This window comes from Adiantum capillus-veneris, chromosome 12, assembly GCF_014529385.1.
Source record: "Adiantum capillus-veneris isolate H3 chromosome 12, ASM1452938v2, whole genome shotgun sequence".
Taxonomy (NCBI): domain Eukaryota; kingdom Viridiplantae; phylum Streptophyta; class Polypodiopsida; order Polypodiales; family Pteridaceae; genus Adiantum; species Adiantum capillus-veneris.
This window is the reverse complement of record NC_140942.1, coordinates 110,669,314-110,692,948: the sequence shown is the minus strand read 5'-3', so window position 1 is coordinate 110,692,948 and position 23,635 is coordinate 110,669,314. Positions and strand designations below refer to the sequence as shown.

The following is a 23,635-nucleotide window of genomic DNA, read 5'->3' as shown; positions in this document are numbered from 1 at the left end:
AAACACCTATTAAGGAAGGTGACTCCCACCGCCTAGAATATGAGTATGTCACACAGAACATGCAACAAACTAGGAAAAAATGAAAACCAACAAGATGAGACCTTTACACCAAACAAGTAATTGACAAAGTTAATTGGCATTGATATCAATATATTTTGTACAAAATCCAATTGTAGGGAACAATTGATACAAACTGTCCACAGCACTAGCAGAAGTGTCGGACTCTAACTAAGGAGGAGTTTAGCTTGACAGTAGATGGACAATCCCTTGGCACTTCTTGGCATATAAATCTCTTTCAATTATTACCAAGACCTGCAAGCCATATTATAAGAAAGGGAAAATAAGACTATGACTCATAGAAACAAATAATTGTAGAAAGAAAAACATCATTATCTACACACCTTCCCATCTATCTCAAAAGAAAAAACTATAGAAAAAGATGTATGTGCATTGTGTAGATCTTGCCTCATTTAGTGCAATGTGCACATGGATCTTATCTTCAAGGTGGACATTGTTCATCCACATATCAATGTCCTGGAACATGGAAGAATACCCCATTCTCTGCCAGATACCCATGAGTTCTCCCTTTGTAAAGCTCCTCTGTAAGAACATGGGTCCTATGGGCAAGGCCACCGGCACGGCCGAATAGTGTGTACCCTAGGGAGAGGCTATAAGATAGCACGTTTGGGTGGAGACTAACACACGCATTACCACCGCCCTTTCACTGGTGTCTGAGCTATTTTTGGGAGGAGGTGAAAAGCGGGTTGCATGTGCGTGCAACATGCTGCTTCTCTCCCATGTTCCACAGACAGCGACGTCTCCGTTGTGCTGTAAAAGAAGACAGATACAGTTTCTCGTGCAAAGCGCACAGACAGATAGCAACAACTGACCACGGACGCCCCACATATGTCCTCCACAGCGGGCGACCAAGGAAAACTCAACAGCATCGAGACTCCGAAGGCTTTCGTTGGCGTCGTTGGCTGCACGCGTAGGAAGGCCCGCTTAACCCTTGCATAAAGGAGGGTTGAACCCACCCATGAAGGGTAAGAGGCCAACACTTTACCATCAATCTATTGACCCTTGTTGTGTATAACAAGGAAAGAGAGCATACTTGTGTTGAAAGGAAAGCTAAAAGGAAAAGGAAAGCTTCAAACTTCAAGGAAGTAGTTTCACCCTTCCTTTCCACTTCTTAGGGGAAGGCAAGTTTTCCTCCAAAAATTCTTTTTTCCTCAAGGAGGTAGCTTCAAAGTGAGAAAAATCCTTCACAAAAACGACGAGTTTTTGTAAAGAGGCAACAACGGTGTTCTTACGACGAACGACATGTAAAGCGCTACAATTCCCGCAAGGCAAGGTTCACATGCAACGCAAATCGTGGAGCATACAAAACACAAAAACTTCAATTTCACAATGTACAAGTTGACGTTTTTTCTCTCTTTACATTAGTGTGTGTTTACCATAGCCAGTGAGGATATCTCACCTACACACACTTTTGATTTTGAGCACATAGATCAAAATCAGGATACCATGGGTGCTGCTGACACTAATATGCATGATGATGATGATCTAGGAGATTATGGCCTTGTAGATATGGCTTCTTTCAAGACTTTGGAATATCGCCAAAGCGTACTTGAAAGCAACCTCTCTGCACTCAATGCAAATGTTACCAATCTTACAGAGTTACTTGTGAAATTTATGAATTCACAGAGAATCAAGGAGCCACAAGTGGCACGGTTCAAGGGAACCAAGCTCGCACGACTCAAGGAGTCCAAGAGACAAATGCCTTAGAAGATGCAGAAGGTAGCAATGCATTACTTAAGAATATCACCATTTCTGAGTTTCACGAGGAAGAGCATGATCGCAACAAGGATGCGGTCAATACGTTCTTACACAAATGGAGTGATATTCATAGATTGAGACACACCCCGGATATAAAGACGGCTGTGAAAACAAGTCTATCTCTTATAGGCAAGGCCTATAAGTGGTGGATGACATTTCCAATAGATGCTCATCCTCCGTCTTGGGCTGCGTTTCAAGATTCTTTCTCCAAAGAGTTTTTGGACTCCAATGAAGAAGATAAGAATTGGTTAGCATGGGATGCATGCCGCATGTCTGGCCTCTCTCTCACACAGTACCTTTTGAAGTATCGGGAAATCATATTAAAACTAGAAGTTCTAGATGAATTCCAAAAGATACGAGATTTTAAAAGGGGTCTTGACAAAGACTATCATCTTCATGTCAAGACCCAACATCCAAAAACTTTGGAAGAAGCCATCAGTCATGCTCTACACGTGAGGTGCAGCATGGCATAGATGTCTTGCCAGACACTAAATCGGTGAGTAAACCACCTTAACATATGAGTGCTAAAGAAGCCAAGGAGGTTGAAAGTCAGATGGCTGACTACCTCGCTCGTGGTTTCATTAGACCTAGCACTTCGCCTTGGGTATCACCAATTCTATTGGTAAAAAAGAAAGATGGTACTACGTGCATGTGAGTAGATTATCGCGGATAAAATGCGATAACCATCAAGAACAAGTATCCTCTGCCTCAAGTGGATGAGTTGTTTGATCAACTCCATGGGGCAAGATACTATACAAAGATAGATCTTCGTTCAGGATACCACCAGGTGCATATCCTACTACAAGATATCTCCAAAACTGCCTTTAGAACACAGTTCAGGCATTTTGAATTTTTGGTTATGCCTTTTGGTCTAACCAATGATCCAGCTACATTTATGACACTCATGGATAGTGTCTTACGTCCCTATCTTGGAAGATTTGTTGTGGTTTTCCTTGATGACATTCTCATTTACAGTAAGACTGAAGATAAACACATAGAACACTTACGATTAGTGTTTGAACAGCTACGAGCTCACGCGTTGTATGCTAAGCAAAGCAAGTGTGATTTCTTTAAAACAGAGATACATTACCTTGGTCATGTGATCTCTTATTTTGGCATCAAAATGGACACTGACAAGGTCACTTCCATTCTTTGATGGCCACATCCCAACACGGTTGAGGAGCTTCAAATATCTTTAGGCATGGCTGGATTTTATCGACAGTATATCCGTGATTATGCCAAAATTGTTGTTCCTATGACAGATCATCTTAAAGAAAAAGGTAAGACCTTTTCTTGGGAAGAAGCCCAAAAATGTAGTTTCGAACAGCTCAAGGTAGCTATAGCCACTGCTCCCATCCTAGGAATCGTTGACCCACTTAAGCCGTTTGTGGTAGAGACTGATGCTAGTGATAAAGCAATTGGTGCGGTACTTCTCCAGGAGGGAAGACCTATAGCCTTTGAAAGTAAAAAGTTAGATAGAGCTCAACAGAATTATTATGTCTATGAGAGAGAGCTCTATGCCATAATTCACGCTTTACGAAAGTGGCGACACTATTTATATGGTGCCGAGTTTGAAGTAGTTTTTTACCATAAGAGTATCAAATGGTTTTTTACTCAAACAGACTTGAAGGGCCGTAAAGCTAGATGGGCCGAAATCCTTCAAGGTTACAATTATAAGCTACGATATCACAAGGGGTGATATAATGTAGTAGCAGATGCACTAAGACGGATGCCTTAGACTAATTCACTTGCTTTCATGAAAATAAAGAGTGGATTTTTAGAGTCATTACGTGGCAACTGTACACAAGATCAATCATATGCTAAAGTGTGGAGTGCAGTTTTAAAAAGAGATCCCTCACACTCACATGCCTCTGAACAGCCAGATCAACATGTCTCTGCACGTGTAGATAGAAACTCCAACACACAGAGCTCCACCCCTACTCAGGAAGAGCTTAAGTATTGGAAGAATTTTTTCAATGATGATGGCTACTTACTCCACAAAGGTAGATTATGTGTGCCAAAGGACTCAGACACAAGGCGCCAAATCTTATTTGAGTGTCATGATAGTCCAAGTGCTGGTCATCCAGGTTTTCGTAAGACGTATGCCTTAGTTCGACGGCAATTTTATTGGCCGGGCTTACATCATGATGTTCAAGAGTATGTACTAAACTGCCAACAGTGCCAAGTTAATAAGGCAGAGTGCCTCAAGGTAGGTGTCCTTTTACATCCTTTAGAGATTCCACAAGGTAAGTGGGAGAGTATCTCTATGGATTTTGTAGTAGGACTACCTACTACAAATAGTGGCCATGATGCCATTTGAGTAATTGTAGACCATCTCACAAATATGGGTCGATTCATTCCCACTAAGACTACGGTTAAGACACCGGAATTAGCACGGCTATTTATAGAGCATATATATAAACTCTAAGGTCTTCCAGCTAGTATCATTAGTGACACAGATCGAAAGTTCAATAATCACTTTTGGAGAGCTGTGTTCCAAAAGTTGGAAACTAAACTTAATCTAAGTACGGCTGATCGTCCAAAAACGGATGGTCAAACCAAAAGAGTTAATCAAGTGCTAGAGGATATGCTACGAGCATACGTTAGCAAGAAGCAAACCAATTGGGAAGACTACTTACCTATATTGGAATTTGCTTATAATAGTTTAAAGCATGTGACTACAGGGTTTAGTCCATTTATGCTTTTATATGGATTTCAACTTATATCACCCGCTACGGTGGGGTTGGCTAAGGAGAAGATACAACAAGCGAAGGATTTTCTCCAAGACCATTTTGACGTGCTTCGAGTTGCTCGACAAAATGTTAAGCAAGCTCAAGATCGATATGAGAAGTACGCAGATGAGCATCGTCGTCTTGCTACTTCTGAAGAAGGAGACAAGGTTTTCCTCAAAGTTCTGGAGCATTCAAAAAGTATGAAGACAGAAAAAGTTGCTAAACTTTCACCACGCTATTGTGGACCATTTACCATTCTCAAGCGTATAGGTCAAATGGCCTATAAGTTAGCTCTCCTGGAGCACTCACGAGTTCATCCTATTTTTCATGTTAGCCGTTTACGAAAACAGCTAGGACAGAATCATAATGTCATTGGCACAGGTGTGTTAGTTGACCTTATTGAACCGCCAAGCATTCCTCATGAGCCCGAATAGATTTTGGATTCTCATGAGCTTTGCACTAGACATCATGTCAGACGACAGGTGTTGGTAAAATGGCTAGATAGACTTGAAGAAGGTTCTACATGGGAGAATGTCTCTGCACTTAAAAAACGTTTTCCTACTTTTTTTTTTAGGACGAAAAGGATTCTCTAAGGGGGGGGTAATGTAAGTACATGGGTCCTATGGGCAAGGCCACTGGCACATCCGGAAAGTGTGTACGCTAGGGGGAGGCTATAAGATTGCACGGTTGGGTGCAGACTAGCACACGCATTACCACCGCCCTTTCATCCTCCCCAATGGATCCAAGGCTAGATTTCCAGAATGTCCATGGCACACTTCACCAATTGCTAGGGATAGAGATGTGTACGAATCATAGTAGCACAAAACAAGGAAAAAATATAAAAATCATAAGAGAAAAGTATCGCAAACAATCTAAAGTAACCTGAAAATAATAGTCACCATATGAATCACTTATAGTTATCTCTGTGCAAAGGAAGATTAGAGCTCTGAGGATGGAGATAAAGCTCCTTGTGCATGTAAACATGTTCTTGGCTCTAGAAAGCTTAAAATGTTTCACTCTTTCTTTCCAACATGACAAGAATTTCTTTTTTGAGGAGTCTTTTCTTCTCTTGCTTTGCTATGTTATAGTTCAGCTAACCTTGGCTATGGATGTTGGGATCCACTATTTGTGCTCCTTTAATGTAGCATAGGTGATAATGGCTTCAATGGATGTGTTAGGGTGTCTAGACCGGGTGGACTCCATTGCTTGAGGAAGATGACACACAGAAGATGAGTGAAAAGAAAATAGTACGAAGAGGAGGGAGAAAAAGACGGTGGAATGAGGAGAGAGGTCGGAATAGGAGGGAAAAGAAGGCCATGAGTAGATTCAAAAGAAATGGGAATAGCAGGGCAAAGAAGGCCGTAAGAAGAGGTAAAAGGACCACGTGATTGAAAGTTACCTTAGATTTTCTTTCAATAAAAAATCAATTTCAAAATTCAAAAGCATTTTTAAAAATAAAGGTTCCATAATGGAAGCCCTCCTCTCATTGGCCTAGAGCACTCTCTCTCTCTCTCTCTCTCTCTCTCTCTCTCTCTCTCTCTCTCTCTCTCTCTCTCTCTCTCTCTCTCTAAATGTTAAAAGACAAAAAAAGAGACCTCAAACTGCTCCTATGGTTGCAAGAGCTCCAATATCTCTTTGCCTTGTATTGTTTACTGTACCTCCAAATTATTACAAAAACGCCACGTGGCACAAGTCGGGTCCTCCTCCTTTGGACTCCAAAAATTCTACACAAAAAGTGTCCCACAATATGGGTATTTTGCCCATAAAAGTCACTTCCTGGGCTCGTGAGGCGCCGAAAAGCTAAAAAAACTCTCGGTATTGACACCACAACACAAATACCAGTTTTGGATTGTGAACCAACAAACCCCTCAATCCTTACATTCAATTTTTACACATCCCAATCTTATCTTTTTCTACGGGCTTGCATTGCTATGGTTATGGCTTCTTTGGCTTCCTTCTTGGCATGTTCGACAGCTTAGCTTACAGTCATTGTCTTTCCTCTACATGCCAGGAGCACTTACTATTTTTCTTGACGGCAAACATATGATCACTAGATAAATCATGTTTTGTATCCATGGTACACAAGATCTATCAAAAAAAGAGATACCTGAGTAACTTGTGAGAGGCATTTTATTCTAATAAGAAAGAACCTCTGAGGAATATTTATTAAATTTGGCTAAATTTTAATCATCTCATTAAAAAGTTTAACGGCACTAATAGGAGCATACAATCACTGCATGTCACATTCTTGATGCCAAAACTTATCAAATGTCATCAACTGATGTCAAAGTTGAGACATGCAATCGCATGTGAGTGCAATATACCAAATTTTTTGGGTTAAAATTTGTAATTGATGATGAAGATGTATGCACATTCAATTGCATACAAGTCCATGCCCACTACAAAACTTGGCCAAGCACAATCCAAGATCAAATTTGCAAGAAAATTTAAGAGTGAAAATGTACATTGCCTCAAATTTTTGTCTGTTGTTGACTGCTAACAATGTTGCTTGATCTTTTAATTGTAGGCAAATAGAAGGTGGAAACATCAAACATTTGTATTTCAAATGGTGGTCTTCACTAGTCATCCAAACCAATTTTTTCACAATTCACTTCATGCCAGATTTTAGATGTGCTTTGAACAAGCACTATACATCAAAAAGTGAAAAACATCGTCATCGGTTGCTTCACAACATGACTCATCAAGCAACTCAAAAAATTTGCACAGAAGGAACAGTCCCCTTCACAATAGGAAAAAAAAAAATCATATGGGTTTCTTCTTGATTCCCATGTATTTGATCTCAAAGGTAGTTCACTTCACAGACTCTCATTATGCATTGTGAAAAGTGCAAGAGCTCCCTCTTCTTTTCCAAGCAAGTAGAGGTTGAGAGCCTACACCAACACTCTTGGCTATGGAGTGCAAATCCAACCAAGAGCCATGCTTCAACGCTTAAGCATGCCATCTTCTCCATCTTCATTACTATGCTATTATGTATGCTAGCAAGAAGAGTTATGATAAGTGAGGAACTAATTCTTTCTCCTATGAAATGTTTCTTCTTCCACTTCCCTACCCTCATTCCCTGCTAGCTCTCTCCACCTTTGAAGGTGTTTGAGGACTTGGGACTGAGGCTTGGGATAGTTAAAGCTTTCTTCAAAGTTTATGATGCATGAAAATTTCCATCTTCATTGCATCACCTAGGTCACAAGGAACACAAAGATTGTATTCAAATGCCTATTGGAGGGGGGACTGGCTCCACATAAATCCGGTCCTCAACTGTTGTCATGTTCTCTAAATTCTCTCTTGCAAAAGTATTTTTCATGCCAAGTTAACTAATTGCTATGATTATGTTGTTATCTTCAACAATGTTCACCACCGCTATGCTCACAAAGTAATTTCTTAAAAGTATTCTCATTAATTTCCGCTACTCTCAAGTTAATAGGCCAATTCCATTATAGCACAATTAATGCATGAGCCTAAATCTCTAGCATTCCAAGGTGCTCGCTCAGTATAGGGCAAAACAACTTTAGCAACAAACCCAAAATCTACACATCATCCATAGATCCTATAACCACAAAACCTGGTTGTACATCATGACTTTGCATAATTTCTTTGCAACAAAATCATGCTGCATAAAATAATCCCATAGTGGGTAGTTGTCTTCATTCAATTTGTCATCAATTTGACAACATGCTAAAAACCATCTTGTTGTCACCTATGGCCCATGATTGCCCCTGATACAAAATTTTCATATGGAGAGAAAACTACACAAAAGACTATAAGGTGTTTGTTTGAGAAGATTTCCACTTGAAAGCCCTACATAAAATGATAAAAGTTCATGCACATTATTGCATGTAGTGGAAATGAGCATGAATCAAAGGTCTAAAACCTCAAAGGATGTGTCACCCTCAAATTCACATTGAATATCACCTCGATTGGAGAAAGTGAGTCAGGAGGGTGATGGAGATGTTGCCCTAGTATGGCAAAGCATGCTTTTACCAAAGGTGAAAAATAGGGTTCCAAGTTCTTCGTGAAAAGAACAAGCACATTGACGTGAGATATCATTTCATTTGCAAGGTGCTTGAGGAGAAGCATGTCAAGCTCGTCAAGATTTTCACATAACGACAACAGTGCGGATCTTCTTTTTTAGTGCTTATGGGCATTGGGTATAGATCAAGGCTCTACACATTTTGTGCTTACGTCCATAGCTTGCTTTAAAGCACATTGGCCTCTCAATGGGAGGTGGTTGTGTTAAAGGACCACAATGCTCATGGGCGGCCGTTTTCAAATGAGACAATACTTAAGTATTTTACAACACGTCTCCATTCATAATTAGATGAAGCTTTTTTTTTCTCCCCAAAGAAATGTAAAGTAAAATGTGGAAGCTTGATAAAGGGTTGTTCAAAGTAAATAAATAGTGTGTGTAGTATAAAGAGCATATGAGACAATACTACTCTCTATTGAAGTGTTAGGGCGTATTTGGAATCTTGCTTCCCATAGGTGGAAAGGGAGCATACTAACAACTTTTAATATGGGGAGTGCCAAAATTGGAGAATAAAAGAAATCTAACGATAACCCACGAGATTCCATGCAAGTGTCCGTGCATTGAATTAGCCTCTAGCCGATGCATCAACAATCTCTAGCAACATTCTGCTCAAAGAGACATTGCAATGTGGATCTCTCTCTCTCTCTCTCTCTCTCTCTCTCTCTCTCTCACACACACACACACACACACACTCATGACAATCTTGCACCCACCCCGTTTTTCGTCACTATCATTGCCATCTGAAAGCTCGTTTTTTTGCACCCTAACAGATTTGTGAAACTTCCCTTATTCCAACCCTGAAATAGTCTGTGTGCCTTGTTTCTCAACCCCAATAGCGAACACTCATTGTGGTCGGAGGAGCCCGTTCAAGTTTCGCTAATTGCTTCGAAGGAGCCCTTTCTAGTTCCAACTTCCAGCTATAAGAAAACGAACACAACTTATGATTTTTCTCAGTAAGTCTTTGAAAGCATATCTTTACAAACCAATGACTTTTGATTTTTGGAGATTGGAGACACTACCACCATAATTTTCACCAACATATGAATAACAATTGTGCCACAATGTAACTCAAGTTTCAAATACTTCAATTATCATTCTCTATTTCACCAACATAATTCTCCAATTAATGTCCACTCATCCTTCAAGAGGCACCAAGAGTCTTTGCAAGTTAAGAAACTAGACTTGCAAGTTGTGTGTGTGTGTGTGTGTGTGTGTGTGTGTGTGTGTGTGTGTGTGTGTGTGCGCGCGCGCGCGTGCGCGCTTTTAATAGACTACCGAAACACAAAAAAAACACCAATGTTCATAAGACAGCTTGCTCCAGACAACAAGAAAGTATTTCCACAAAAACATTTATGTATTCAAAGCATTTTTATACAATTTAGACAGAACGAATATTCATTCTAATTATCTATACATCAATACAAGAAGTAAGCATACAAACGAAATAGTCCAATCTTTAAAGTGAATAAACCTAAACATCTTTAAGCAAAGATACAATTCTTGCATATATCTATATAAACAAAACAATAGATTTTGTTAGCTTTGAATATGTATTACAAGTGTCAAAGAGCCAATCAATTGTTATCCATATCAAAACTTGAACATTATGAGATTCACTACAATCCTATTTGTTCAAACATTAAGAGTTTAAGAGTAAAGTTTAAATTTTTTTTGTCAAAGTGAGCACAGCTTCAAGTACGTGTGCACACACGCGTGTGCACATGTTGTTATTGTTGTATAATATATATACTAAAATGAGCACAATAGAAAAAAAAATTGTTCCAAGGAGATACCTAACCATAGACAGAGCAAAGAATGTACAAAACCTTTTAAGTGCCATAAAGATTTTGAACATATAGTATGAAGGATGAAATCTCATTGTTGAAGTTAGGAGAAGAAGATATATGTTAAGTTGTAGAGTGATACAATCCAAGCAAAGTAAATGCAAAAGCCGAGTTCTCACCTACATCCACACAAACAACAAAAGTATTTCATTGGTCTTGTGTGCTTGTTACACGTGTCCACAAACCCTACCTGTCGTTATCCATGTCCTTATGTATGCCCCTAGATCATATATTGAACACAAAAGTGAACTATGCTTCATACGACATGGTTCGTGGAAGGCTTTGAGCTAGTTTGAGAAGTTTCTTTAAGTTGAAGATCCAAAAGAGACAAGAGGCTAGTTTTTCAGCTTCACTTCAGGTTAGCTAGGTAATTATATGCCCTATGGGGGGTACAATGGCAAATATGGAAAGAAATTCTGCTAAGGTAAATGATTCCCCCTTAACCCCCGCCTCCTTCGCCTTCTCCTTCATCAGAGTAGGTCTTTAACAAGGGTCGAAAACCCTACTCTACCCGAGTAGTTGGTGGCACGGCCTTAATGGAAGATCATGAATGTAATATGGTTATCATTGAGAAATTCTGAATAGCACAGATGGAAGGCTGACGACAACAAATGACCACAACCACCTACTCTTGTATTCAGCTAATGTTTAGAAACAATCAAAGTTTCTTGTGCAGCAACTAGAGACAAAAAAATCTGTGGAGATTGGTGCGAAAAAAATCACAGCAAAAAGATAAGAGACCTTGTATTAGAGCATAGGCAAAGTCCTACCTAGGCTTCAACAGGTCACTTATATTAAAATTTCCAACTCCTAAGCCCAAAACAAGCCTGTTTTTTAAAAAGCCCACACAAACTCCAGAGCAACACCAATCCACAAGCCGCACAAAGAGTGTAACTTTTAAAGCACCACCCAAACAGATCAAATTGAAACCTTGTAAATGTGAAAGCTAAAAGAGTAGTAATTCATGGTCTTCTGAAGCATAAAGATGGTTTGCCGGACTCCCTAGATATTCAAGACCATTGCAATATGCAAAGGATGGCAAGAGGCTGTCAATGTATTAAAACAATGCAATAGCAACTCATCAAATGCAAGCACTCATTAACCCACTCAAGTCATCTTTTTTTTTTTTAGCAAAACTCACCATTGTGAGTGGATAATATTGAGCAGCCCAAAAAATTACAAGGTTTTGTCATGCTCATGTTAAGCCATGACAACATCCAGGGATCATAATTACAACAGCTATCAAAGCATCCACCCCTACCACCCCGCCTCCACATCCTTGATACACAAGGTCCATACTCTTGTCATTCTGAGATCTTTTGTTTACAGATGGCCAAGATTTGCCCCCATCCTAGGCATTCCATCTGCTCACAACAAGGCACAAGTAGTCCTAGACCAATCCTCCGAGCGCCCAAGTGCCCATATTAGCACTTCGCTTTCTTGTATAATTTTTGCGAAGCTTGCCACCTCAAATCCTCCTTCAAAAACACGGCGGTTCCTTGTCTGCCATACATTATGAAAGAAGAAGTATCTGACGATCAAAGTGCTGCAGGACTACCTGAATTTTTACCTCCAAGGCAGAGATCAGTCTTGGAAAAGCTAATTTTCCATGTTCTCTGGACCCACTTGCATACTTTCCCTACGAGGCCTTTTATAGCTGGGCAATCCATGAATAGGTGGGCCAGATCTTCACTAGCTAACCTGCACCCCAAGCATCGATCTGACCCAATCCCTCTCTCCTGAATCTTCACCCCCGTCGGTAGAGCACCCCAAATAACCTTCCATAAGAAAACCTTCATGTACTGCAGAACCTTTGGCTTCCATATGTTCTCCATTACATGCTCCTACCTCTCCTCCGGCCATTGCTTTTTCCATAGCTAGTTATGGGGGCTAGACCAATTCTTCTTTTGCATCATTGTCTGATAAATGCTTTTAGTATGGGGTTTCCACAAGAGACTGCTTCTGGGCCATTTCCAAGCATTCCAGTCCAACTCCGAATTACAGATTGGCATCACTAGATTGTCAAGCTCTTTCATCACTTTGTGGACAAGCAAGACCTCTAAGCTATTAAGTTGGTACTAGGCAACCATAAGGTCGATGGTTTTCCAACTCTTGTTGACATTGTCCCAGAAGTGCTCAAGTTGGTTCAGACCCTTATTATTCAGCTTCCTGGCTATCTCAATCCAATAGGGAGTTTGTGGCGGCTCTACAACTTTGGAGAGCCAGGGGGACCAATGCAAGATGGAGTTCTTGAAGTATCTGGCTTCTTCCCCCCACTTTAAGACTCCTACTGCTCTATTGCATTTTCTTACCAATTCTCCTAAGCTGCCCCCAGTCTTAAGGTAGACCACGCCGGGGCTAACAGTTTGTCATGAACCTCCACCCCTCTCCACTTTCCACCTTTCCAGCCAAGTTTAGTTGCTTCTATCATATCTCTGATCATGACAGCCCAAACTTGATCCTGTTTAGCCAAGGAAACAACAAATTTGGTGTAACAAGCTTCTGCATGGGCCACAAGGTTGAGAATTCCAAGGCCTCCTTGATTCCCCGACCGAGCAACTAATTCCCAACTTGCCCATTGCCATGGCCTGGAAGATTTCGTGCTATTTTTCCATAAAAATATTTGGTTTTAAGAACTTTTTCCAATGACACTTAGCCATCTTGAGAAGCAGGCTAGTGAAGGCAATATAAAGAATCATAAAGGCATTAATCACTTTTATCCGACTTTGGAATGGGAGAAGAGCATACTCCCACCTACTCATTTTTGTTTTGATTTTTTCAAGCACCTACTCGAATCTTTGCTTGTGAGCTACATCCACCCCCAAGGGGGCTCCCAGATGTCTAAAGATATTCCCTTTTGTGGCAATCTCCCCTGACCAAACAAAAGGGTCAAATGAATCATTTTCCGATATTATCCTTGACTTCTCTATATTACATTGGGACCCCTGCCCACTCAAGTCATCTTCTCTTGCCACTTAAATTACTCGAAATAAAGCATCGTAAAGATAACGATTCTAAACTCTTCAAGGACACACATGAGCCTGCTGCATTAACCACGCATTGCTTTCATACTGGGGTAAATAAATCATGTTTTCTCTGCAATATATTGATTGTATGTGACATATAACGGATCATCCATCCACATCAGTCATCTAAGTCTGTCAAATGAAAAGACCCATCAATTGACATTGTAAACAAAAGAGGATTCCAACTATTCCAATAATGAAATTTCAAATGTCCATGTAACTCTCTTATCCTCTTAAGGCTTTTTTTAGAAAGCCAACAATGGCAATTGTACCAGTATCCACTAAGAGAACACCAGCAGTTAGACATGACCAATTGGTCTTAACAACCACCTCAGAGATGCAAAAGCCCTTAAGGTTCCCAACAAACAAGAAAAACCTCTGAACATGATTTAACATGAAGACTGCACATATGCAATTTGACGCGCTTACAAGAACTTTCTGAGTTATAAGTACTTGAATTCCTGCTACAACACTCTGCAGCATCAATCATCGCTTCAATAAACCATAGAAAATGATAATATCCACAGCTGGATACAGTTAAGTACCATGCGCTAATTACAAGTCCAATGGCACATACTATCGAAACTGCCTTTCAATGATCTGTATGTATGCAGACAACAACAGATAAAAAAGCATCTGACACCATTCTCCCATATAGAAAAAGCTTTCATGCAATGTGAAAGTTATTACACCTTCACCTGCATTACATGGGTAGTCCTTTGACCTGGCTTCAGTTCACTGCTCCCTTTAATTTCCTCATCAATCTCCACTTGCACATCCTCCGCATCCACAATGCACGCACTCAATCACCTTCTCCTCCCGCAAGTGCTTGGGCACACGGCAAACACACGTGGTGCCATAATTGTGATCACGCGGTTGTATGCATCTCAAGCAACAAAGACGCTCATATCCAGGCTGCAGTAATGAGAGAATTATCAGCAAAGACCAAACACCAACAGGGAATCGCAGATCTCCTTTAACGCCCTGCCACATCCTCCCCACCCTCCCCCGCAAAAAAAACAAAAGTTTTGGGGGGTTTTTTTTGTGTTGTGGGGGAGGGGGGGGTAGTTGTTTGTTTTGGGGTTTTGACGACAGTTCTTTGTTCAAAGATTAAGACAATCACCTACCTTCTTCCATTTGGCAATAAGATTTCGATCGGCATACCCTTGATCTAAGCAAAACTCGTACAGCTCCTTTGAGATTGCCTCCCGTCGATAGTACAAATCATATATATATCTGCTTTTCTGATGAGATATTTTAAATATCGGCCATAGTGACTCACATATCCTCTTGCCTTCATGGGTTTCAGTTTCAGCTGAAAAAGTAAAGCATACCAAACCATTAGATTTCCGTGCCCAACTGGACATTTTCATGTAAGCAGTAACTGGAAATAAAAACAATTTTTTGACATTTTCCTAGTTCCATTGAGATGGTTAAATTGTTCCACAAAACTCGTTAAACCCTAACCATGATCAGAATTGAACCGATGTGATTCTCTTTACAAAAATGAAAAAAGACTTTCCTTACAGATTCAAATAAGGTAAGACTTCATTGCACATTACAAATTGCTTGCAAAGATTGTGCCCTTTCAAACAGATGCTTCAGCGACATGCGAACAGCCTCCTAGTTAAACGCACACCTTCATTTTAGACCCGACATCCAACAATGAGTAGACCCACCTCCATCACTAACCCTCTTTGCTCATTCACAGCAAATCCCTGCGATCTCGTTGTACTCCGCAAAATCCAAAACACTGATATGAATTGAGAAAAGGAGGGATTGTTAGCTGACGGGGTCTTAGATCCCTTAATGAAAGGGCTAACCTTGAAGGCGAACAGAACATTGCATGACACTGTCCTGCGTATGCAGAGGGTCTACTGCTTATTCAGAGGGTTTGGACCTTGAACCAAGGTCATTAAACATTATCCTCGCCGAGTTGTTTAGTCCCTAGAAAGTAATATCCCTTGAACATGTTAACTTTAATAGCCTTACTTTTCCTATCCTGATTTGATATGAAAAGGCAATGTGTCAACTCCCACTTGACTTCCTCATCTATAGACCTATTTGGTGTTTCAACTAAAATTTGAAAGATGCCTAAGAGTATCGAACCCAAGCACCTTGACCACTAGGTTACAATCCTATTGGATCTGTTTTATGTTTTTATTCATTTGTGTTTGCACTCTCCTTGTGATGCTTTCCATCATGGCAACCAGCTTCAACAAAAAATGCCAGCATCAAAGAATTTGGTCTCTCCATCTAAAAAAAATTTCAATAGTGTTTGTAACTGCTATAGATTGTGTTCACAGGTGAAAATGAAAATGAGATGATGATAAATTTGCATATGAAAGCAATTGGAGCAATGACACCTCCAAAATGAACCAAATCACGGTTCGAGATAAGAATCATGAATTTTGAATGATGATGATGAATGATTGAATGAAATTGTGGTGAGCGCATCGAGAGTTAGCAAGGGATGAGATGGCTACACAGCGATAAGATGACTAGAACTGAATGATTGAGACACTCCGTTCAATATGAACTCAAGTGTCTGATTGATGAACTGGAATTCTTGGTAATGATTACTTACACATGTGATTGTGTTTGAGTGCAATATTGAAAGATGGAATGATTGACCAAATGACTGCAGCATTTCAGTCTTGAGAAATCTATGACATGATCGCAATAAGATTTAGTTAATCCGACAACAGTGAGGTCCAGTGTGGATCTAGATGCGATTACTAAATAAGTTGCCAAGAATCATGGTCCTAGATCTGGATGGATTTTTATGTGATATGATCTGAATGTGAATGTGATGTGAGTCTTTGTACAAGTGCTAGATTTGTGTCATCTAGTGCGTCGGTACTTAAGAGTCGGTGTCTAATTTTGTAGGCGTAATCGAGGGCGATTACAATTCTTTCAAGAGGAGGGTATGTCACAAATGATGACGTGGCAATACTGCCCATACCTAATGACGTGGCAGAACTGTACGGATTCCCGTAAAAAGCGTTGACATGCTGACATGGATTGCCGTACGGATATCCGTAAAAAGCGCTGACATGCTGACGTCGAAGGCTGTACGGATTTCCACGATTCACGTTGGTTGCTTTTGGGCCAGATGTCACAAACTGGTGATGTGGTAGGCCCCCAGATACACACACACACCTTGCTAACGTGGCAAGAGCCCGGAAAACGCGTCGACAGGCTGACGTGGCAAACTGTACGAACCCCCGCAAATTGCGCTGACTGCTGACGTGGTAGATTTTCGTAAAACACGCTGACCTGCTGATGTGGCAATCCGTACGATTTTCGGAAATTACATTGGCCAGCTTTTGGGCATAATGCTTTTGAGTTGAATCTTTTGAGTTAAGGGCATCCCTTGTAAGAATAAATTAGTCTTTTGTGAACTCATTACTCAGAGCATCTAGACGCAGAGTCTGAGAGTGAGTTCACGCGGACTCCCTTGTACTTTGCACACAGATTAATATAAAAAGAAATACCGAAAGGGGTGCCAGTCTTTGGGGCCAATACCTCTTGGCACGGAACTACGCCGAGCCGTGTCGTCTTTTGTGATTTGTTTTAAAGTGAATCTTTGCAGTGTCGCGAAAGAATCTTGACTTGGGGTGTCCAAGTTTGTTACAGTAGTATTCGAGGACGGCCGATTTCTCTTCTACCGAGAAATCCGATCCTTTTCTCGTGACACTTAAGGATTCTAAAAAGAATCAGTCGACCTCTTCTGCATCTACTAATGCGAGATCACGAAGAAGATTTTGATGAATTAACAGAGAAAGAGTACAGGCAACCTCAGCCTACTCAGTACGAAATTCAAGAGATGGAACGTCGACAACAGATTGACGAGTGCACAAAGCAAATGATTAAATTTGCGAAGGATCCTCAGTTTGCAAAAATTTTGCTCAGGAATCCATCGCACAAGTGCACACCCAGTGGCAGAAAGCCACAGAACCACCCATCAAACCGGCAATCAAGAAACCTCCTTCTCCGAGGATGTTCACAGAGCGTAAGAATTTTAGGAGGTGGTTCACACAAAGATCAGTCGGCTTTTGGACGACACAAACAATCAATCCAAAAAGCAAGTGAAAAAGCGTAAAAAGGGGGCTTACTACCCTGGCTATTTCGGTTGTCAATCTTCTTTTGCATCTGCAAGAAAGCTAATGTCACGTGACACATCTAACCGTATGTGCACGTGGACAAGCTACTTCATGACCAAGGTTCAGTTCAATTCAGTCAGTCTAAATTAGGAAGTGATCTGGCACTTTTGTGAGTCTATTCGCAGACCCTGCATATCCAGACACTTAGATTAAATGTATATCCTCTGGTTGCACACAGCATGATCATCAGGTTTCCATCAAAACCCATCAGGAGCATTTACACTGCATAGACTTATTTTCCCTATTTTTGACATTTTTCACTTATTATTTTTAAGTGACTCTTGTTGGGAACTAGGTAGGGCAAATTCAGTAAGGATGTATATAAGAAACCTAGTGCTAGTAGATTATGGCAAAAGAGGCAGCAGGAACTTCGCGTTCAACAGGCACCTTCTCAACAAGACCCCCCACCGGCAGTTTACCTAGCGTTTTTTGCATCAAGACCCAGATCCAGCCTAGCGTTTTTGCATGCAATTCAGCCCCTTGCGTTTTTGCATTGCACATCAACAGATCCATAGCAAGGCACAACAAATCCACACCAAGACACGACAGACTCCCTAGCGTTAGCAGATTTCCACAGCAGAGCCCAAATCAGCCCTATCGTTTTTGCGTCCCTGACACCTCAGCGTTTTTGCAGATCTTCAGCCCATAGACCAGCGTTTTCAGTTTTCAGCAGTTAGAACCCACAGAAGAACTCCCAAACCTCGCAGATCTCACCTTCCCGCAGCAGATCCTCGCCGCACGGTCAGATCCGCCGAAGTTTGCAGTTTCAGCCCGGAAAATGCAGATTTCAGCATCTGCGTTTTCAGCGCGTCGTCGTTGCATCGTCGCCATCGACATAGAGTCAAAATTCAACAGATAAAGATTTGCAGATTTCAGCCTAAGCATTTTCAGATTTCAAGCCGTCTCGTCATCGTCCTCATCGTCATCGACATCGTCGGCAAGTCCAAAGCATTGTAGAGATTTGTGCAATCAATAGTAGACCGCTCTCGCCATAATGAGTGGGGCCTTCGGAGGAGGGTTTTGACAACATTCTGGTGCCGTATTCTTTTCTCTCTATCTCTCAGTCTCAGCACCTTCATTCACAGTGTTCATCACTTTGTTTGTGTCCATTGCACTCTCTCACTAAAGGAACGGAAGGCTCTCCCATCCGTAAGTAAAAGGAACCTTGAGCACAGTTCGGAGCACTCATTGTCACCAACGTGTGACTACTATCTATCCTTTTTGTTGATTTCTTTCTTATTATTTATTTACTTTCACTTTTTGGAATCACCCCTCGGGAAATCTAATTGCCCTGCATTGCATAGCTAGTGTGGAACTGTCCAGAGGGAGTCCAGGCTTGAGGGCAAGAGACCACTAAAGTTGGACAAGGACTATGGTTAGCCAAGTGGGGTCATTGACTAGCCAAACTGGAATCCTTTGTTACAGAGGCTACATTCAGTTCTGGGTGTGGCTGCAGTGTACAAAGAGGGTCAGATGACCTAGAAAGATACAATGGCAGCATCTCCTAAAATTTAGGGAACTGCTATTTTGGGACCTGAAAATGTGTTTGCGTCATCACCTCCGGAATGACAAGGAGAACATTTCCTTACTCTGCCGTGAAGTCAATTGGGCGACCGGTTGGGAGAATTTTAGGCGGCAACCCCGAAACGGGAAAATGCTTATAAATGTGCCAAGTGGCACCTTCTGGTGCACTTTCCTCATGCAAGAGAAGGGGGCGTTGATTTTAGAGAGGAGAAGGGCTCATTTTCAGCCTGTCTCACAGGTTAAGAGCTATGGAGTGCTTGCTTTCCCTCCTATGTACAGTGCGGTGCCAGGAGTGATGCCCTGCACGCTACGCACTGCCCTCTCTCTCCCCTATGGCAGTATGTTATGCCCCTCTAGTGGGCTTTTCATTTGACCAATGTACAGTTGTGTGGGTTCATGCGCGATTGCCGAGGCAAGAGCCTCTTGCACAGGTACTGGATTAGCTAGCGGCTAATCCCCCGCAGGTACAGGTGAATTCGGAGAGGTTTCACGCCAGAAATCTCGTCCGATTCAAAGGGCAAGTAGCCCTACAGGTGCGGGAGCTCGAGGACTTGCTACGGATGCGACCGGCACGCAAAACCGAGCCCGAAACAGTAAATTACAGCCTGCTGTGTATTTTTGCAGGTTTAGGGTTTTGGCCCTAAATGGTCCCTAATACCCCCAGGAGGTTTGGGGACATGAAGGGACCGCTGTACAAGTGATCTGGCACATTTTCGGGGCTGAAAACAGAGAATTCAGCGTGCTGCAGGTTCTCGCCAGGTTTTGCAAAGTGCCCGTATGCGTCGGGAAAGTCAGTGAATGGGTGGGAATACTCACTGTGAGGGGTCCTAGTACAATTATGGTGCCGAAATCGGGCCGGAACATTTGAAATTCAGCCGAGTTTGTGCGGGGCAACTTGTAGGGATCCACAGCGTTTATTCCCTCTTTTGAACAATAAAGAAATACCGAAAGGGGCGCCTAAGTTAGGGGCCAATCTGGTGTCGGTCTTCTCATACAGGCGCATTCTAGCAGCCTGTATCCCTTTCCCCCGTGTTGTGTCTTGAAAGTACAAGTAGAATAGACGACTAATAATGGGTGAAAGCTAAATTAAGGTTTGAAGTAAAGTCTACCGCCCTTTTTGGATTGAACAGGCCGGTTTCATGGTTCCATCGACGGGATTAAATCACTTTTTCCCATAGAAGTGAGCCTTGGTCAGTTTGGGCTTGAAGACACAAGGGATCATAGACCAAACACAGGAAATAGCAATTATGGCTGACAGACCAGATGATGTGACTGAAGAGGTTTCCTCTTAACAGGGTCAACAGACACATGACGTGGGTGAGTCCTCAAGACCACCACAGACGAATGATGATATATTCAGGACCCAGTTGGCTACTGCTGTGGCTATGTTCACACAAGTAATGCAGAACCCGAGGTTTTTAGCCTTTCTACAACCTTCTCTTCTGTCTCAGCAAGTTGGGTCACTGGATCATATTCAAAAGCCTGTTAAGGCTCAAGCACAGGTGATTCATACTGCATAGTCAATGGAAACACATGTACACTTGACGGAGAACATGCAGTCTCCACAACCTATGCCTAAGGTGCAAGAACAGGTGGCTGAGATGCCAGTCTTTCAAGCTGTACCACTTCAGCCAGCCACCTTTCAACAGCCTATAGCTGGTTCTAATGGGCAGGGAAGCAACCTACAGGCTATGCAACAGGTCTTCCCACCACCTTCAGTACACCCTGGCTATTTTGGAGGTGAATCGGTATTCCAGAGCATGGCTGGTCATGCACCTGGAAATCAGTTTTACACGCCAGGGACAGTGTTCGGGGATGCTTAAACGATGATGCCTAACCCCATGTATGGTGTCACGGGCATGCTACCAGGGTTTCAGAGCACTCAGGGCCAATTTGGAATGCCACAGGCAAATTTTGGTATGGCTGGAAATACAAATCAGCAGCCAAATATGGCATTTCCAAGTCAACTTAATTGCGGTCAGGGAACACAAATGAACCCTAACAGTGTTCCCATGTTTCAATCACTTCCATATGACAATTTAACGCCGCTGGAAAAGCCAACTCCGTACAAAGAAGGTGGCAAAGGTGTGACATTCACGACCTTTACAAGGTTTGATGACAGGAAGAAGGCTCTCTCATTCCTCCAGCAGTTTGACAAGGCCTATGCAGGGGGAAACTTTACAGAGGCTTCAAAGGTCCGCAAGGCAGCCACTTTCTTGACAGGGAATGCGGGACAATGGTGGACAACTTTATTGCTTCAAGGACAAGCTCCGTCCACGTGGATTTACTTCAAGCAGATTTTGCAACAGCATGGTTATCTAATGATTTTGAAGCAGATGTCATGACAGAATGTCACCAACTTAATGCTGCTACTTGCAAGAATCTGGATGATTACAATCGGAAGTTTTGGAAAGCTCTACTTCCAGTAACTTCCTATAGGTTTGTGCCATTGACAGAACAGATTGAAAAATACTGTTGTGGCCTACCCAAAGGATTGAGAAAATACTGCACGAAGACCAAAGTCACTACTTTGACGCAGCTCATCGAGGTAGCAAACACTGGCAATGGTTTGCTCAAGGGAGAAGATTGTGAATTCAATACTTGCGTCAAGGAAGGATCAGCCAAGAAAAATTCAGCGAAGAAGCACGTTCCCAATGAGGCTCCAAAAGGGACTCAAGAGCCAGCCAACGCAGGGAAAGGCAAAGCTTCAGCTGAATCAGAAAAGGAACCAGCGAAGAAATGGAAAAGAAGTTTTCCTTGCAAGTCTGAAGAGCAAAAGAAGGTCCTGAGGTCAGAGAACAAATGCTTTATCTGTGAGCAGCCTGGCCACATTGCTTACAACTGTCCTACAAAGAAAAGGCCAGCTGATTCTGAAGACAAGGAGGACAGGAAAGGAAAGAAGCCCATGGCTAGTCTAGTGCCAGATATGGTGGGCGATAAGCCAAATTCAGATGCAAGTGAGCTTTACAGAGCATGGGGAAAGGTCAGGGATCAAACAGTGCTTATCTTCTTTGATCCAGGTGCCAAAGCCAACTTCATTTCCCCAAAATTGGCTTCAAAGTTGGGAATCAGACCTGAAGAGATGGGGTATACAGCAGAGGCAGGTTTGGCATGTCCTGGCCATACAGAGGCTGTGACACCCATCATTGGAAAGTTGCCTCTACATATCCAGTCCTATGTAGATGCTGAAGAATTTTACATCATGCCACTGGACGGATGTGATGTGTTGTTAGGTATTCCTTGGTTGTTTCATGTACAGGGAATCATGGATGCCTACAACAAAAGGATCATTGTACAAAGCAGGGGAAAGACTCACATTCTGGATGTAAAGCTTAAAGGGGGAGTCTATTCCCATTGTATCAGCTTCTGCTATTACTTCTGTAATGAAAAAGCATCTTTCTGCGTACTTGGTTTTTGCACGTGAAGTGTCAGATTGTGATGAATCAAATTTATCTGTGCTAGATAAAGAAAGGTCAATGTTTTTACAACAGTATAGTGATTGTTTTTCCGATTCATTACCGTCTCAATTACCGCCAGAGAGACCCGAGGACCATGCGATAGATTTGGTGCCAGGCAATAGCCCACCAAATAAGCCTCCATACAGGGTTAGTGCGGCTCAGCAGAAAGAGATAATGGGCCAAGTACAGGAGCTGTTAGAAAAGGGGCTGATACAGCCGAGTTCATCTCCATTCTGTTCTCCAGTGTTGTTGGTGCAAAAAAAGGATGGCTCATGGCGTATGTGCATCAACTACCGTGCACTGAACAAGAATACCATCAAGAATAGGTTCCCTATACCTAGAATTGATGATATTATGGACAAATTAGAAGGAGCAGCTATGTTTAGCAGGATAGATCTAAAGAGTGGGTACCATCACATCCGCATTAGGTCAGAGGATGTGCACAAGACTGCTTTTAGAACAACGTTTGGCCTTTACGAATTTTTAGTGATGCCCTTTGGTCTCACAAATGCTCCTGCTACGTTCAATAGGATGATGGACAGAATTTTCCGTCCACACCAGCAGTTTGTTGGTACATTCTTTGATGACATGATAGTCTACTCAAAGAATGAAGAGGAGCATAGGCATCACTTGGCCATTGTGTTGGAAGAGCTACGCAGTCATAGGTTGCTCATCAATGCAAAGAAAAGTGAGTTTTTTCTGGAAGAGATTCACTTTCTGGGACACATTGTCTCAAAGGATGGTATCACAATGGATCCTGCAAAAGTTGAAGCGATCAAGTCATGGCCAGATTTGAAGACGGTGCACGATGTCCGAAGTTTCTTGGGACTATGCTCCTATTATAGAAGGTTTATCCGAAATTCGCTGAGATTGCTTCACCTTTACATGCTCTTCAAAAGAAGGCAGTCACCTTTAGATGGACACAGAGAGAGATTTCACCTTTTAATCTCTTAAAGGAAAAGATGACCTAAGATCCAGTCATTGTGTTGCCAGATCTTAGGAAGTCA

At 41.9% G+C, this 23,635-nt stretch overlaps 1 protein-coding gene across 3 annotated transcripts in view; it reads right to left on the bottom strand.

Annotated features, from left to right (window-relative positions):
- Positions 1-13,844: 13,844 nt before the first annotated feature.
- The window catches only part of LOC147446316 (protein BUD31 homolog 1), a 64,292-nt gene continuing 54,501 nt past the window's right edge, over positions 13,845-23,635 (bottom strand). For all 3 annotated transcript variants that reach the window (XM_086525577.1, XM_086525578.1, XM_086525579.1), the window contains exons 3-4: positions 14,608-14,795; positions 13,845-14,395 (exon numbers count right to left, since the gene is read on the bottom strand). In XM_086525577.1, the coding sequence (XP_086381703.1) occupies positions 14,240-14,395; positions 14,608-14,795 (344 nt within the window). In that variant the 3' untranslated portion in view covers positions 13,845-14,239. The remainder of the gene's footprint in view (positions 14,396-14,607; positions 14,796-23,635) is intronic.